At 39.3% G+C, this 19,233-nt stretch overlaps 1 protein-coding gene across 1 annotated transcript; it reads left to right on the forward strand.

Annotated features, from left to right (window-relative positions):
* Positions 1 to 2,607: 2,607 nt before the first annotated feature.
* LOC148357004 (fatty acid-binding protein, intestinal-like) lies at positions 2,608 to 8,509 on the forward strand. The gene is made up of 4 exons (XM_088346954.1): positions 2,608 to 2,775; positions 5,978 to 6,150; positions 6,227 to 6,334; positions 7,586 to 8,509. Exons 1-4 carry the CDS (start codon positions 2,709 to 2,711, stop codon positions 7,634 to 7,636), a joined length of 399 nt encoding a protein of 132 aa, XP_088203080.1. The 5' UTR covers positions 2,608 to 2,708; the 3' UTR covers positions 7,637 to 8,509.
* Positions 8,510 to 19,233: the final 10,724 nt, after the last annotated feature.

Raw genomic sequence — 19,233 nt, forward strand, 5'->3', positions numbered from 1 at the left:
TGGGCGTCTACGTTGTCTTTGTCCTGACATTGGTAGTATTCGGCCAAACGTAATGTGTAATATGTTATGTATGTCAAAGTTGTGCATAGTCTTAGAAGAATCGTGAGCTTCTCGTAAAATTCAAGACACCTAGCATTTTTTGTTGCTCTGGGCACCCGTAGCAGTACGACCTCAAATTAACACGGCGCAGACTTCCGCATAGAGTGCCAATTTTTAGAAGAAACTCAAATTTCTCGACCTATGATTTTTATGGGAAAATTAACATGATAGTTCATGTATTTTGGCCTAATATTCAAATAAATGAAAGAACGTTTTTATTTAACCACTAGGAGGCACTAAATATTACATACTGTCCCTTTAAGTATTTTATTGAGTGTTTCTCCTGGAGCGTCATGTCTAATCCCGTTGTCCAAAATGTTCATTAAGTTGATATCAAAGATAATTTTAATTGTAATTCATTTTATTCAGTAATTTCAGGCAGTTATATTTGTTGTGTATGCATATAAATATAAGCTAAATCCTAACAGAGTGCCTGAAAGGGAGTGGGACGAAGAAAATTTAATTAATTGCCTGTTTCAGATCAGTGTAATTGTAACGTGTGCAGTTCTTTGTGTCACTTTGTGATTAAAAGCTATAAAAATAAATGTGACTTGACCGAATACCAGTGAGCAATACCTGATACTGTAAACCCTTGTTTAAAGCGGTTAACGGGGACCAGAACTCCCGGAGACATGCAAATGTCTATGTAGTTGAATGGGGATAATGGATCGCGGCTTCATGGGTACTGGTCATTTTAGGAGGAACGAACGGAAAAAATATTGACACAAATTGGCTGTGTCAGCCCCTGCTCTCATTAATCGTGTATCGCACCCAAAACATGTCATTCTAATATTTAACTGTCTTTTAAGAGAAGAACTAACAGGCTCAGACCCAGTTTGTTCCCCGGGGCCATCACCACCCAAAACAAGCACACAAGACTATAAAAAAAATAATAATAATTTGTTCAAGGATTTTTTTCCATACTGACAACAGACCGAAAAGTTTAAAACAAGTTTTGTGTTATTTTTAACTTATCAACACAACCTAGAAAATAATGGGCTGCTCTCTTCCCAGTGTGTATGACATCGCTGAAAACAAATTCAAAAATGGAGTAAAACTTTTGATTACTGGTGCATCAACACAGACCATAAATCATCAAGTGCTTTCTGCCTCGTTTAGAGGACATTGACCTCAACAAGAGTAAAGCTAAGGAAAACTAGTAACAGAGTCATCAACACAGCCCAGAAAATCACCGAATGATCTCAGCCCACCCAGGATAACATTACCAAAAATAAGTAGAAAAATAAGGTAAAACTTGGGGAAAATTGGTTAAAGTAATTACCACAGCCCAGAAAAGCCTGAATGACATTGAAAACTGGTTGTTGCGTCATCAGTACAGGTCAGAAAGTCATGGGCTGCTCTCTGCCTTGTCTGAAGGAAGTTGCCTACAAAAAAAATGAAAATAAGAACAAAACTCAGGGAAAAGACATTAAAATTATCAACACAGCCCATAAAATCATCTGATGTGCTCTGACCAGCCAGAATGACATTGCCAACAATAAGTAGAAAAATATAGTATAACTTGGGAAAACTCGTTACAGAGTCAATAACACAGCGCAGAAAATCATTGGCTGCTCACTACCCAGTCTGAAGGACATTGCCAAGCGCACGTTCAGAAATAGAACAAAACTCAGATACTGGTTTCGGAGACACCGACACAGGCTGGAAAGTCATAGGCAGCTCTTTGTCCAGTCTGGACAACATTGCCAATAGCAAGTTCAAAAATGAAGTAAAACTATGGAAATGTAGTTGTATAGTCATCAACACAGCCTAAAAAATTATCAGATGCTCACTGCCAAAAACAAGTAGAAAAAATGGAAAAAAAACTTAAGAAAAATTGATTAGATCATTACCACAGCCCAAAAAAGTATCATCTGCTCTCTGACCAGCCTGAATGACATTGCCGACAACAAGTTGAAAAAAATGCAGTTCAACTTGGGCAGACTGGTTACATTCATCAACACAAGAAAAAAATCGTAGGCTGTTTTCTACCCAGTCTGGAGAACATTGCCGACAAAAAAATTAAGGACTCTCACTCCAGCCACCAACCTTAAAACAAGTAGTAAGAGGCTCAGAGACAGTTTCTTCCCCAGGGCCATCACCACCCTAAACAAGCACACAAGACTTCGACCTTTTACTGTAAAATCTAAGCAGCCACAATAAACGTGGATACTATTCTTCTAGGTTACTACAACTTGGCATGCTGCCAGGGCCGGTGACCAGCGTGGGATCTAAACTCATTTCCATGCTGAGCACAAACACACTTTGAAAAGACTTGACGGGAACAAAAAAAGGTGGGGGGGGGGCAAATGAGCTCGGGAAAAGGGGTGAGAAGGGGCACAGATGACTGTGTGCCCCCCATACAACAACCCACCCTTGTCCTCCATTTTAGCCCCGAGGAGAACAGTACCTCAGTGTTCCGAGGGCCCAGATTTATCGGCGTCCACTCGCACCAGGGATAATGGAGCGCATCACGCGAGGACAGGGGGAGGGGCCCCAGAGACGGTAGGACGGGTGGCATATAAACAGAGGTGGCCCCACATTCCCGATCTCACGGTCTCTCTTGAACTGAATCACCCCCTCCTCTATCCGTTGCCCGGACCGCAGCTATGGCGTTTGACGGAACTTGGAAGGTGGAACGTAGCGAGAACTACGATGCTTTCATGGAACAAATGGGTGAGTGGCAAAACTTTTTGGGGTTCGACGATTGACGTGAACTCAAAATGATTTGTGTTAAAAGACAAGTTTAAAAAGAGGAGCTGTTTTTTTTGTGGATATACAGTAATACAAACAAACCTGCGTTTGACCCCCCAAAAAATCAAGTACCGATAAAACGGCTCAGATAGGAATAGGCACCACCAGGCTGTACATGCCTAAGACACACTACAGAAAGTGGTTTACCTACAACTTAGGCGATTAAGGGATCCGTGAAACGTTCCGACAAAAAATCAGAACTCGAACACATCTTGGCTACCCCTTCCTGGTTGCATAGTATTACTTCGCGAAATATTTTTGGTTGTATTATTTTTCTTATTTCAATGTATGTTTTAACTACCGTACTTTCCGGACCAGAGATTTGAAAACGCGCCTTATTTTCCAATAAATACAGTGGATGCAATTGGAACGCAGTTACAATGAAATTGTCTAGCACATTGTATGGTAACTGTTCTGTCTTTGAGAAACATATAAAGTTGTCTTCGAGCGCCCTTTTGTGGTTAACATGTTGCTTGTTGCCAAAAATAATTGTGTTACTTCATAATAAAAATGGCAGCATGGCAGTGCAGTGGTTAGCGCATGTGAGGCACAGTTCTGAGGTCATGAAATTGAACCTTCCTGTGTGGAGTTTGCATGTTCTTCCCCGTGCTTGCGTGGATTTCCTGCAGCCACTCCGGTTTCCTCCCACATTTCAAAAACATGCCTGTCATGTTAATTGGCCGGTCCAAATTGTCCCGAGATGTGAATGAGTTGTCTGTCTCTGTGTGCCCTGCAACTGGCTGGCAACCGGTTCAGGGTGTCCCCTGCCCACTGCCTGAAGATAGCTGGGATGGGCTCCAGCACCCCCGTGACCCTACTGAGGATAAGCAGTGCAGATAACGGATGGATGGATAGTAAAAATGTAATTTTTTGTTCTATAAATACATTGTTTTAATCCAAATGTCTATTTTTTTATGCAACCCTTTCTATTAGGTAGTTTTAATACAATGTATTAAAGTTCAGTGCACATTTTATATGAAAAATACATCACAAAAGACAATATTTTGGGCGGTGCACCTTATAATCCGGTGCTCCCCATGGCAAGGTTAAAACTTGAGATTGAAGTAGAATGAAGAAAAGAACACACTCTAATTCGGAGATTTAGGTTTTTGATAGCCCCTTTCATCGAAGGTGCGTGTTTTCACAATCGGATCAGGAAAGAATCACGCTCCTCTTTCTTTCAGAAGGCTCATTTATTGGAAAACGCAAAAAGGAAACTACACATCTGATTGATTTATATGAACACAGGAAATTAATCTGATTGGTCTGGACAGTGATCACATATTTAAATGCAGTGTATAATGCGAGTATAATAAATGAGCAATAGGGATAGTGAAACTTTGTAAACACAATGCGTCTCTGTCAGAAGAAAGGCAAGCTCTTGAGCAGCTTGGAATGTGGGAGTCAAGCCCATCTTTATAAACCAGCTAGCAGGCCTAATAGTCGCCTTCAAGTTGTAGTTTTTTAAAATGAGGCGAATCCCTCGGTGCCTGAGAACTTATTCTCCTGACCTTGAAGGTGTTTTGCGAAAACGTAAAACCACACATTTATTGAGCATACTATGAAAATATAAGAGTACAAAAGTAGAAGAGTATATAAAAATACAAGATTATAAAAGACACATTTCAACCATAATTTCCCTTAAATACAGTAGTAAAGAAGGATAAATAATATTCACAATCAAGGCATTTGTTTGAACACGTGGCTGGGATTTTTTCAAAATACGGTGATACCTTGGTACTTAAACCACTGTTCTCGAAAAAAAACGAGGTTCTACCAAAAGATCTGAGGGTTTTTTGTTTTGTTTTTGCTACAATCTTAAAATAAAATATCAGAACTTAAACAAACATGGACATCGCTGAACGCGTGGCAGAGTGAGACGAGCGGCCACCTTGGCTCCTCAAGCCCAGTTAGGTAGCATCATTTTTAGAGGGATCGTCCGTCTGACAACAAATTTAAATGTGACTAATATTTTTATTACTGGGAAAAAAAACATTTTTGTAGCAATTTGAACTCTAAATTCAAGTCATTTTTCTTAATTAACTTTGCTTCCCCCTGTTTTTCATAGTAAAAAAATGTCTGATAAGGCAGATGATAAGCTTGCTAATTGTTAATATTTTTTCCTGATCTTGGTCGAATAAAGTTCTTAAAAGGGAAGAACATATTAATTTACCGTTTTCCATATCAAATGATATGATATGATATGATATACAGTATTATATAAAATTGTGAGAATTGTTTTATTTCATTGTTTTACAGGAGAAATAAGATAAAGGGAGAGTGTGTATTTTTTAGCGTGTCATTCATTAACCAAACACAATATTTATTTAAATATTAAGCAAACGCTTATGACCTATCATACATTGTGAAAGGCTGGGCCAAAAAATTGAGCTTTTTGGTCACTTTGAATTTCCGTAGTTTGTAGTCTTGTGCCTTTTAGTACTCCTTTTTGGTTGCACTACACTACACCATACATTTCTGAGCATGTCAACAAAAGAAGCGGGTCTCTAGGTCCTTCTATCCAAAGCTTTTTTGTTGTTGTTTACAGAAGTGGAACTAAACGCTCTCTCTGGCCGCTGGAGGGCAGTATAGGACATACTATCAGCTTTAGTAGGCCCAGCCTAGTGGTTTGATCTAATGTAGTCTAATTTTATTGACCATTCACTGCTAAAACTTTTATTTCGTTTTTGTTTCTTATTCATTTTAAACCAGTACAGCATTTAAAGCAAACAGTCTAAAAACATTCATAGGTCCCACCTGAGTTTGTATCGTGTAGTGAGTTGGTTCAGGTGTAGAAGTGCAAATGCTCAACTATTTAAGTAAACCACGTAACACATTCAATGCCAAACATGAAAATCATTTATTTCCCATTGTTTGTGGATAAACGTGTTATGTTGATAATGTGTAGGGCAGGCTACTAAAGTAGGCTGAATAATAAAGTATAATACTGAAAATCTACTGTAAACCCAAGGAAATTAAGTTGACATTCTTTGACTGATCCTGCCCGCTTGTCAAGAGAACATTTATTATTATTTGGATCGTGCCCCAAAGCCAAACAGTTTGACGTCCCTGAACTACACACTATGGCGACACCTTGCGGTCAAAGAATACAATGTTCTCGTAGGCATCAACGTGATGAAGCGCAAGTTGGCGGAGCACGACAACTTGAAGATCAGCATCCAGCAGAGCGGCAACGACTTCCACATCAAGGAGTCCAGCACATTCCGCACCAAAGACATCCACTTCACTCTGGGGACGCCATTCGACTATAGTCTGGCTGATGGCACCGAGGTTTCGGTGAGTGGGGCGATTCTTGGGTTTCAACCTGCAACCCGGACCGAAGTGAGAATATGAATTATTTGTGATGCCTTAGGGAACATGGGAGATGGAGGGTGACATGCTGAAAGGGAAATTCACGCGCAAGGACAACAACAATGTGCTGACCACCACCAGGGTCATCGTGGGAGGAGAACTTGTGCAGGTTCTCCATTTGCCTGATTTTTAGACGGGCCCTTTCTTGATATGAGCACCTCTACACACGAGAATTTCGAATTTTTGGGGGGGACAAAAATGCTAATCGCCATACGAAGAAAAATCCAGTTCCATACCTGTCAACCTCCACGGCTCCATGCCCTTACAAAATTTTGTATTTTCCCTTACAAAATACAAAATAATCTTACACCATATTTTTTTTCCAAACGTGTTTATTCATGTAGTTTAACATGTTACATTGTACATGTGTTTCGTTATATCATATATATATATATTGTTAATTAACATTTTGGTATGAGATACTGAGTTGCTCGACATGAATGAGGTTTATTATGAAAAAGTTCAAAAATTAAGTAGCTTGGACGTTCAATGTAGAAGCAAAAAATCCATGCAAATAAAATTAAGTAGAATAATACATTTTCTTATTCAAATTATTAATTCATTTTCTGCATTAAATTTTTGTTGGTAATACACTGATTAAAGGGATAACCACAAACCTGTCTTTTTTCATTTTCTCCTTTTATACTTCCTTTTTTTAACTTCTTTATACAACATAATAATTCGTAATATAATCCATCAAAGCAAGGGAGCCGTTTGAGAGCCAGCTCTCTTTAACGAGTTGAGCCGAAAAAGCCGGTTCTCTAAAAAGAGACGGACTTCCTTTCACTAAATGACTACCACATGAAATCCGAGGCGGCAGACGCATGCGCACAGTAGCATCAAACTGCTCGCTTTGTTTGCAATGGAAAAAAACGATATCGAGATAGAGGCTACCGCGGCGAACTCGTTTGACTTGATTTGTTTCGTGATAGTCGGTGTATAACGGATGGTACCCATAATTGACAAATTTGCGTTTTTCCTTACAGATTTTCTTGTACGTCGTACACGTCTTAAAATGCATAATAAACGTACTTCGTACGACAAAAACGTACAGGTTGACAGGTATGAGTTTGTGCTTGCACGCCTTTTCCTCATACCTGAAGAGCAAGTGTCGGCTTGCGAGCCGTATATGGATCTTTTCATAAGTAGATATGGCTCTGTGATGAAATGCAACTTGTGCAATTTTATTATATTGCTTTATGCTAACCCTCACAATAAATTCGCTGTATTTTTTTTGTTGAACTGCATTTAAAAAGCTGACTCGCCAAATTTAAATATAACTATGTTGTCGGTGTGGTGGAATGTGGTGGGGGGGGTCTACATTGGTCACTAAAGGTTCTTTTTTCCTCCGTCTCTGCAGAGTTACAACTACGAGGGTGTGGACGCCAAGAGAATCTTCAAGAAGCAATAATTGGATTTCCTTTTTTCCGTTTTTAATCTAAATGTCTTTACGTAGAGAGTTTTATTATATAATTGGACAACAGGGCAATATCGTTAACATTTTATACCTAAAACAAATTCTATTTGTGCAAAAAGATTTTAATAAAGTGTATTTCAATCTTTAAAGTTTACTGGGATTTATTTGTATACATAGTGAAAACGAAGGTTTGTTTTTCCCCCAAAAATGTACTTGGAGCATATACTGTCACGATTGCCCATTGCCCTCACTTGGGCCCGCTTGTTTTGCGCCAGCTGTTGCTCGTTGCTTGATTCGCTCCCCTCCTATTTAAACTCTCATTCACTCCTTGTCAGTCCGTCAACAAACCTCTGCACTTGCAAGACATGTATTTTGACTCTGTCCAGTATCCTGCTCGTGTATCCAGTATATGGCATCAATCCCGTCTTTCCCGTCCTTTCCGGTATCTTGCTTGTGTATACAGTATCCGGTATCTTGCTCCAATATCCGGTATCGATCTCGTCTGTCCCGTTCTGTCCGGTATCTTACTCCAGTATCCGGTATTGATCCCGTCTGTCCCATCCTGTCTGGTATCTTGCTTGTGTATCCGGTATCGATTCCGTCTGCCCTGCCCTGTCCGGTATCTTGTTTGTGTATCCAGTATCCGATATCGTACCGTTGGTCCCGTCCTGTCCGGTATGTTGCTCGTGTATCAGGTATCGATCCCGTCTGTCCCGTCTTGTCCGGTATCTGCTCGTGTATCCTGTCCTGTCCGGTTTTGATCTCGTCTGGCCCTGGCTTCATGTTTTCCCGCGCATGACTTCTCTGTCTCACTTCTCGCGCATGATTACCCCGTTTCCGTAAAATAAAGCTTGTGTGAAAACGTTACGCGTCTGGGCCACCGTCTGTTCGGGTTTTGACATATACAGTGAGTGTAAAAAGTATTTGATACCTCGCTTTTTTCTGTTGGAAAATAACTTGAAATAATATATTCTAATCGAGCGCCACCAGGCGCTTTTAACAAGCGGGATAAATTACTTGTTTCCCTCAATGATGTACAGATTAATTAGACTAACGCTTTTTTCTAGATTTATACATTTTTTGACGTATTTTCTCTCCCTGTTAGATTGAATCTATCATTATAAGACTAGAATGATCATGTCTTCATCAGTGGGCAAAGCAACATATTCAGCAAGGTATCACTTTATTTCTCTAAATGTGTATATTTTAATACGGAAATAATTAAGATGACCATATTTTCCAGACTATATGGCGCACCCAAAACCCCCAAATTGGCCAAAATTCGAAATCACGCCTTATATGCAGACAATATTGGAAAAGCATGACCATATTTCTGCATTTTATTAATCAATCAATCAAATAGCAATGTTAAGAGCACAGAATCTTAACCACCAGGCCTCTGGGGAATGGATGTTTGTCCACAATTGCATAAAAATTGATGCAATGGGGATCGGACACGAATCGTTGGCGCACTAGACCTTTGGGGATACAGAGGACCCATGAAAATGCATTGGGTCCTATCTCATTATTATACTAATTTTAGTAACAATACCAAATATTTTAGAGAGACGAGAAAAAAGAAAGTGATTCAATTCGGTATAAAATTTTGTTTCTGTTTTTTTTTTCTTGGGGGTCGGGATTTCACAGTGAATTGTGTAGTATATTTATACAGTATGTAATACATAACATACAGTACGTTCCAACAATAATACAATTAATTATAGAATTGGGGTAACAACACCCGACACTGTCATTATTATTAATTGCACTCACCTGTGCCCGCTAGTTTGGCACCAGCTGCTGCTGGTTGCCTGATTGATTCACCTCCTATTTATACCCAGTACTCCAGTCACTCTTTGTCAGTCCATCAGCGAACCTCTGCATACGCAAGGCAAGCACTTTGACTCTGGCTCCCGTCGATCTCGTCTTCATCCGTATCTACTCGTCTGTTCCTGATTTTCCGTTTGTCTCCGGCTATCGACCCGTTTTGTCCATTTTACCACGCTCTGATCTCTCGCTCCGGCTATCGACCCGTTTTGTCCATTTTACCACGCTCTGATCTCTCGCTCCGGCTATCGACCCGTTTTGCCCCTTTGACCACGCTCTGATCTCACGCCCAGGCATATCCACTTCTGCATTCTGATAGAATAGAATAGATAGAATAGAATATACCTTTATTGTCATTGCTACAAATGGGCTAACATATTGTGACAACGAAATTGGGCATGACACTCCAGTTTTACACATTCATAGTGAGGTATGAGCAAGAAGATAAAGGAACAGAGAAGATAATGTTATAAGACAAGGGGGATAAGGCTATAGTTATAATTTACATGGTATTTACACAAGAAATGTCGGCATGTGGGATGTTACATACAGGGTTGTTGTGATAACGTTGGTATCGTAACGGTTGTGCAATATTGCATTTGGTGCAAAGTCATCATAGTGCAAAAATAGTCAGCATATGCATTGGTGCAAACATAGACATCATAGTGCAGAAACAGGAAATGGTCAGACATTGTGCAATTTGAGCATTAAACGTAGTGCAGTCGGCATGTGCAAGAACAAGACATGAGCTGCTTGCTCCCCCTGTCCAGCGAGCACCGGATCGCTGGCGTTTGTTTCCTCGATATCCCAATAAAGTTTTGTGTGAAACGTTACGCGATTGGGTCTACTATTAGTTATGGTTCTGACAGAACACGCACACACTTTTTAATTACTTGGGAGGGGAAAAAAACGATTGGATAAACAAAATACCTTACGATAAAATAAAAAATATATTTGCATCAAATATGATTGGACAGATATCCAAGTGTCAAATTGTCCTACACAAAGCAGGGGTGGAGACATTTGTGCACTCCACTAAAGCATGTTTTTTTGAATGTACAGTACAGTATACCTCGGGACTTGCACGACTAAATTCGAACATATCTGTATTTAATGAAAACCTTTGAGTTAATTTTGCTTTGTTATTTGAACAAATTTGTAGCCATCTCCTGACCTAAAGTCCCGATTGCTGCCATAGTCACCTTGTTCATAATGTATGTGAAAGTACGTCGACCCAGGCGGTTGAGGGATCCGAAAAATGTTCGGAAAAAAAATCTGAACTCCAACACATCTTGGCTACCCATTCCTGGTTGGGTAGCATTACTTCGAGAAATATTGGTTGTTCTATTATTTTTCTTATTTCAATGTATGTTTTAAATACCGTACTTTCCAAACTGTTAGCCTCACTAAAAATCTTAAATTGATCAGAGACTTGAAAACGCGCCTTATTTCTCAGTTCAAACATCAAGCATTTTAAGTGACATTTTCTATACATGTGGCTTCATGTCGTACGGACAACTAAATTTTTTCCCACAATGCCTTACCCTTAATTCAGTTCAGACTGACCGAAATATTTTCTAGGACGGCTTTCTTTTTATTCAGTTCAAAATCTCGTGTGCTACATAGTTTTATTTTAAGCACTATATTTGATGTTTAGATTTGTATCTATTGTGTAGTATTTTTGTTGTGAAGGAGTACTTTGAAGTGGACACACAAAGTGACAATGTGGGCACCAAAAATGTTAACCACTCTTGGGGGACCTCCTAGTGGTTGCAGGGCCCTAAGCAGCCGCTTAGCTCGCTTATACCTTGGGCCGGTGTTATGCCGAGAAATGCACCCCTGCCGAGATTTACACCCTGTAGCTACTATAAACAGGGTTGGGTAGGGTTACCTTAACTGGATTACTTTCAATTACTTTTGGATTACTCCAATACCAAATATGCTAATAAAAGACAAAAGAAACTAAATATCTGTCTTTTATTAGCATAATTGGTATTGGAGTAATCCAAAAGTAATTGAAAGTAATCCAGTTAAAGTAACCCTACCCAACCCTGACTATAACCACTTTTACCTCGTTTTATCTCACTTTTATATCACTTTTCGGGAATGTAATGGCGAAAATATAACCAAAACAACTTCGTCTTGTATTTGTTGGGAATGTAATACAACTTAAACCATTCCGTCTTTGTATTTGTTGTGAATGTAATCGAACGGTAATGCACGCCGTATATAAATCACTTTTGAGCAGCTAACATGTTTATTTTGCCTTTTTCGACTCAAATCGCTCGTATTGAAACTGTTATGCACTCTACCATAAAGCTCATTATGCTGAAATGAACTGTCAAATCATCAACAGATAAACGGGAGACGAACGTGTTTTCTTCTCATCGCCAAACGAGACGTAACACGTCAATAATCGTATTTTGTATTTTACTTGAATAAACAGATGATGCTGTGCCTAACATTGTCACAGCAACGGTGTCATTTTTTTCTAGTACAAATGATCCAACGTCAACCTAATACAGTGGAACCTCGGTTTTCGAACGCCTCTCAGTTCGGACAAATCGGTGTTCAACCAAAATTTTGAGAAATTCTTGCTTCGCTGTTCGGTCAGAAAATCGGAGTTCGAACGCCAGTACGCTAGGGTGTGATGCTGAGCGGCGTACGGGTGTTTTAGCCCCTAATTATGCCTCCGAAGAAGGTCGGTGCAAGCAGGACAGGTGAAAAAAAAAAAGTTGTTCGTCCAACTATTGCCTTAAAGAAAGACATAATAGCTAAATATGAAAGAGGTGTACGAATTTCCGATCTTGCTAGTGAATACAGCATGGCTAAATCTACTATCAGTACGATAGTAAAGAATAAGGAGGCTGTGAAAGCGAGTGATGCGGCTAAGGAAGTTAGCGCTATAAGCAAGCAACTGCCGCAAGTTTTGGAAGAGGTTGAAAAACTTTTGATGATTTTTCTCTCCCCACCGTCCACCACAAAGGTAAGAAATCCTATTCATAATCCTTTTTGTATTTTCACACGTTCATGTTAGCGTAATCTTTCGTACGGAAGATTACGCTAACGCGAACGTACAATTAGCCTGGGTTAGCTTCATGTTTACGTTCGTGGTAATCATTGAGGGTGTTGGAACGGATTAAAACGACTTTACATTACTTTTAATGGGAAAAACGATTTTCCGTGATCGATCAAATCAGTTTTCGAACAGGGTTCTGGAACAGATTATGGTCGAGAACCGAGGTTCCACTGTAAATGTAAATGATGCCGATGGGAGGGATCAGCCTGGCTGCAACAGCCTTGCTGCCTGAAAATGCATCCCCCCATCTATCTCTGGCTATGAAGGTTTTGGTTATATGTTCGCCATTACGTTCTCGAAAAGTGATATAAAAGTGAGATACAACGAGGTAAAAGTGGTTATAGTAGCGGGAGTGACGTGTGCAAGCTCCCGCTATGGGATGCAAATTTCGGTAAGGGTGCATTTCTCGACATAATACCGGCTCATTACATGAGCCGAGAACATATTTTCTGCAAACTTTACAACAAAATTCCCTCTTTGACAAATTTGTAGTCACAGCAAAGGACCACAGGAGGTCAGCAAATGTCTGATCTTATTGAATTAAAGCATTCGAATTAAAGAAATTCCAACGCAATCATTATACGTTGAATATGTTATAGATTCAACAGCAGGTAAAGTATATATCATTTCGACCTATCAATAATTATTTAGGTGTAGCAGTAGGGTTGTTAAAGCTAGAATGTAGAATGACAGAAAGGAGTGCTGACCTGTGACGAGATCAGTGATTAATTAGACCTCTAGGGGGCTGTGTGTAGCTGCTGATGGTGGAATAACTCATACGTGAGCACTCAAACGAGGATACTTTTACGGGACGGTATTCATTTATTCATCATTTGATTGGAAGGGCAAGAATGCAATATATAAAATGTAGAATGGAGGGGGGGGGGGGTCGTTATCATCTTACCTGAACTTATGGTCTCTGCACTGTTCCTTTTGATTAAAAGCATCAGAACATAAGTAATCCTCCATATGAAAAAAGTACATGTAACTGTGGCGCAACAAGGGTTGCTGACTAGTTAAAATGTTATATTTTGGGGTTTTTATGTTGTGTAATCCGTATTTAACTGTTAGGACAAGTGGATTATTATTTTTTTCAGGGTATTGAGTTTTGTATGTCAGATAGGGGTAAGAGAAGTACCAGTATATCACCACTAGATAGTCTAGATAGGCATAGTCTCACATGTCAGAGAATGGTGCTAGGGCCAAGTCTCACGGGACCTCACGCGATTTAGTGAACTTGCTCAATAAATGATCCTTAATGTCAACAATTAAATGGTGTCGTGTGAGACTGACATTTATCATCTATATTGCAGATGAGATAAAACAACAACAAAAACAATAATATATAAAACAAATGTGTAACATCCACCTGGGTCCCATTACATAACCAGAAAAAAAACATTGGATGGCTTGACATGTTTTGTTAACTTGCTAATAATATCACAAATTCAGTTGTTTGGGGTAAAGATGTTCGCCAAATCCAAATACTTGATGTCACTATCGCACTCTGCCACGAGGCAAGAGAATTGCGTGCCTCATCCTACATCTGCAGAGGCTCACAACAGTAATACGGTCAATACTCATTGTAAACAAAATATTCGTAATATAATTTGAAAAATTCATCAATTCCTAAAAAGATAATCCATAAATGGTGGAGTTAAATAAGAAATAAATTTAACACCGAAGATATAACAATTTAATATATAATATTTTTCAAACTATAAGCCCTATATACCAGAAAACAAGATGGATAAAATTGAAACTGCGTAGTTACAATTGTTTGATCCTTCATACAGTAACTGTTCTGCCTATGAGAAACATACGGAATGGTCTTTAAGTGCACTCTTGTGGCTAACATGTCAGTTGTACAAATATACTTGTTCAATGTTAACCAATGATAAAAATGTTTTTTATAGTAACCAAATTGCAATAATACATTTTTTGTCTTTATCCAATTTTCAGGGCTTTCAATTATTTGGTCTCCTCACCTGAACTCCTGGGCAATGATGTTTTACATGGCAACGCAATAAAAAACTAATGACAGCAGCCGTTAGTCATGAGGGAAGAAGAAATGCAATGGCAAGCCACCGGAGCCGGCATGTCAGTGGCATTTTTCTTCATTTAATGCGTGGCCTATTGAGACAGACTGCCAGGAAACATGGCAACAATTTGAAGTGTTTACAACGATTTCACCCAAAATCAAAGCACTTTTTAAACCTTAAACGCATGAAAACTCAAGCATTTTCAAAGATTTTAAGCACCTATATGCACCATGTATAAAATATGTTTTGTTCACAATCATTTGTGCCCGTGTGAGTTTACTATTCTGCCTTTATGAAACTTATAGAGTGGTTGTGGAGCGCCCCCTTGTGGTTAAAATGTTAACATCTTATCTCATCTCATTAGCCGTACCGCTTATCCTCATTAGGGTCGCGGGGACATGTTAAGGAATAAAAAAATTGCACGTCGCTCACTAGCTGGTAAATCTGATCTCTAAACATTCTGGTACCCCCTGTGGCGTTCCACAGGGCTCTGTACTTAGCCCCCCTCTTTTTTATATGCTTCCGCTTGGTGATATTATCCGCAAGTATAATATTAGTTTCCATTACTATGCAGATGACACTCAACTGTATCTGCCACTGAAGACAACTGAACTGTTAAGTTGTAGAAATCTGGAGGCTTGCCTTATTGATATTCAAAGATGGATGTCACCTAATTTTTTGCTCCTTAACCCAGAAAAAAACTGAAATGTTGATTGTTGGTCCAGCTCATTGTTGAGTCGTTTTCAAACACTGCCCTAAACCTGGACAAATTTAATATCACCCATAGTGACTCGGTCAAAAATCTAGGTGTTATATTTATTTGATCATGATCTGTCGTTTCAGTTGCACGTGAAAAATATTACTAGAATAGCTTTCTTCCACCTCCGAAATATTGCGAAGGTTCGTTCGATGCTGTCCCAATCAGAAGCAGAGATTCTAATTCATGCGTTTATAACTTTTTGGCTTGATTACTGTAATGCACTGCTTTCTGGTCTCCCGATGTCTAGCATCAAAAGTTTGCAATTGGTTCTGAATGCGGCAGCGAGACTTTTGACGAAGACTAAAACATTTGAGCATATAACTCCTGTATTGGCCAACATGCACTGGCTCCCAGTACACTTAAGATGTGACTTTAGGGTTCTCTTATTAACATACAAATGTTTGCATGGACTTGCGCCCTATTATCTCTCAGATTTGATTTCCCCCTATGTTCTGCACGGAGCCTCCGCTCCGAAAATGCCAGTCTACTAGTGACTCAGAGAACCAAGAAGTCTGCAGGCTCGAAAGCGTTCTCCATCCGGGCCCCGGTGTTATGAAATGCACTGCCTCTGGAGATAAGATCTGCAACCTCAACGGAAGTTTTTAAATCGAGGCTTAAGACACACTTCAATTCCAAACCGTATGATTGATGCCCACCTCATATTCTGCTTTGTCCTGTCTTTTTCCGACTGCCTGGCTGGTGGTGATACAAACGAGAAGGACGATTTGAGATAATTCAGCGGACCAGTGTCTGACCTGAAGCATGTCAGCGCCTGCATTGACCAGCCGGCAGAGATGGGAATCTACGTCGTTGCTTTTATGGACTTTTTGGACTATTTTACAGGCTTGAAGCGTCGTGCACAAATTTCAACATGTTACCTAGTGTTCTCTTTTATTGATGTTTACTTCGTTTGTGTACTGTTACCCAATGCATGTTGGTTTAAGATCATGCGATTGTGATTGTAATCCTGTGCAGTCCTTTGAGACATGTTTGTGATTAAGGGCTATACAAATAAATGTGACTTGACTTGACAAATAAGGGGATACTTATATTTCCAATGCTCATGGTGTCTCTTCCCACAGGTCTTTCAACACTTTGAATTAATTCAAACATTTTGTATAGCCATTATAAAATACACTTTTTCCTAAAACATTCATGAATTAACAGTCATTTTGCAAACTAATAACGAGGACAAAGGGCAGTTGCCTCTTGGTGGAGGTAAACAAAAAGAGAAGAGACCAAAATGTCAAATCGGGATCACGTTGATCTTTAATGGCAAACGGCCTGAAATGTCTTCATTTAACATTTTCTTTTTTCTTTTAAACAAACAAGTTAGCCAAATATATAGCTAACAACAGCGTATACACGAACAAGCATGAACTGTACCATATTAGAAAAACACCCCAATAGCATTTGTTTTGTTTTTTTCCATTTTTTTTCTTTGGGGCCACGATTTCACAGTGAATTATGTAGTATATTTATACAGTATATAATACATAACGTACAGTACGTTTCAACCCGTACGAAAAAAACACACATACAAATGAATATACAATAATACAATTAATTATAGAATTGGGGTAACAACACCCGACACACACGCACACACACTTTTTAAATACTTGGGAGGGGAAAAAACGATGCAAAAACAAAATGCCTTAAAATTAAAAAAAAACACTACAAAATATCTTCGCGTCAAATATGTTTGAACAGATATCCAAACGTCAAATCGTCTTAAACAAAGCAGGGGTGGAGCAGTTTTTGCACTCCATCCAAAGCGTTTTTTTTTTTTAATGTACAGTGATACCTCGGGACTCGCACGACTAAATTCGAACATATTGATATTTATTGAAAACATTTTGCTTTGGTATTTGAACAAATTTGTAGCCATCTCCTGGCTTAAAGCCATGATTTCTGCCTTAGTCACCTTGTTCCTAATGCGCATGAAAGTACGTGCAGTTCTTAGACACGCTCAAATAAACATCTTTTTTTTATCTGTCTTGGAGTTTTGGGCTGGCGTTTGGACTATACTTGAAATAAACATCTTCTTACTTACACAATTTTCATGCTACGCTAACAAATAGAAAGAAAAAAAATTGCAAGGATGAGCATTAAGTTACTCTCCACGCTAACCCCACCCCCGATCCTCCTACCTAATGTGTTCCGCGGCCCGAACAGCTTTGCTTAAAGTAAGATAAAATCAAATATAAGGGTTCGTTGAACTCAGTAAGATATTGTTAACACACAGTCATAGAATACATTCTACTTTCAACACTTAATGACACTTCAAACGACGCACTCCTGTTTAAGAATTATTTCAGCATGCTATTTCAGGATTTATTTTCAATTTTATGCTGTTAAGCTGTGTAAGTTACATTTGCATCAGGGGTCGGGAACCTATGGCTTGTGAGCCATATATGGCTCTTTTTATGAGAACATATGGCTCAGAGATAACATTTTCTACCTGCTTAGAATACATGTGGAGACGATTACCGCAGATGCGATGAAGAGACGGGGGAGATACTTAGGGTTCGGTCCAGTATACATAGGACACAATTCTAACAGCTTACATTCATGGTGTCATACCCTGATGAGGCTGAAAATCGCTTAATAATTCTTTATTTGGAAGCCACAAAACAATGTTCAACCCAAAACAAACTTTTTTCCTAAAAGGCGTAGCAAAGCACTTAGAGCTATTTGATTTGGTGAGTGGTAGAAATGGGCGGAGCTATATAGAGGGCGCGCGCACGCTTTCCCCTCGTTGAGCAACATCTGCTACAGGGGTAAATATGCTGGTATCCTAGTTTGCAGTCTTTTGTGATATTTTACAAACTAAACTTTGCTTGTACCTTGTTTTGAAACCATTATTTAGGACAAAACAGCCAGTCAAAATGAGCCTCAACACTCTGCAGTAACTGCAGGAGGGAGAGGAATTTTAAGTAGTACATTTGTAGTGTTATTGGACACATGCACCGGCATTATTATTATTTCATAGATTTTTTTGTTTATCAAATCATCAAATATCAAACAATGAAATCAAATGAGCTGATGAATTACCTTTTGTCTAGAGATGTACACATTTTATCAATATTTTGGGGATTTATGTTTGTCTGGACGGACGTTTTCTTCAAATTCTTGGATCTTTTGGAATGGATCGTATCAAAATAAATACCATCGCTTTGTATGAGGACGAAAAAAATGTTTCAGTACGCTAACAAAGAGGTGTTCGAACACCAATCCCGGACAGTTTGTGGTCAAGTACCGAGGTATCACAGAATTTTTTTTAAAGTGAGTTGAAGGTTTTTTTTTTCCCCCGGTGTGGTCCAAATGGTCCATCTTAGTGGGGTATTCCGCTGATAAATCTACCAGATTTCCAGAAAGGGACCACTTTTTTCTTCTTTGGTTTTCTTCTTCCTGGATGACTGACAGGACTTTCCTGTAATCCTTTATTTAGCACGGTTAACAGTGACCAGAACGCCCAATGAATACCCAAAAATCCACAAGGAAACTCCCTCCCACCCCTTTTAACATGTGTTAGACTGGCCCCGGTTTGCAGCAATATTCAATTGTGGCCACAACCACCCATTTCATATTAAGTGGACTGGAACTGCACGCATCGACAAAAGTGCCTTCTGCCGGGGATAATGGATTGCAGCTGCACAGGTGCTTTTTTTTCTTTAAGGCGGAAAGGATGGGGGATTGAAGAGCCACTACACATAACACAAATTTGCTCTCTCGGCCTCTGCTCTTGACACAGATAAAATGGGGAGAATGGATTGATAATGGATAATGGCCGCACGAGTGCAGTTCATTTTAGGCTGAAATAACGGCAAAAAACAGCCACCAGGCTTGACAAACGTGTAGTGTGATTGGGGATAATGGA

Source organism: Urocampus carinirostris, chromosome 11 (genome assembly GCF_059441175.1).
Source record: "Urocampus carinirostris isolate Australia breed hairy pipefish chromosome 11, RoL_Ucar_1.0, whole genome shotgun sequence".
NCBI classification, from domain to species: Eukaryota; Metazoa; Chordata; class Actinopteri; order Syngnathiformes; family Syngnathidae; genus Urocampus; species Urocampus carinirostris.

What these genes read in the sequence shown, in the direction of transcription:
- LOC148357004 (XM_088346954.1), top strand. Translation starts at nt 2,709, where the DNA reads ATGGCGTTTGACGGAACTTGGAAGGTGGAACGTAGCGAGAACTACGAT. An exon ending in TGCTTTCATGGAACAAATGG is followed by an intron (nt 2,776 to 5,977) that starts GTGAGTGGCAAA and finishes ATGTTCTCGTAG; the next exon opens with GCATCAACGTGATGAAGCGC. An exon ending in CTGATGGCACCGAGGTTTCG is followed by an intron (nt 6,151 to 6,226) that starts GTGAGTGGGGCG and finishes GTGATGCCTTAG; the next exon opens with GGAACATGGGAGATGGAGGG.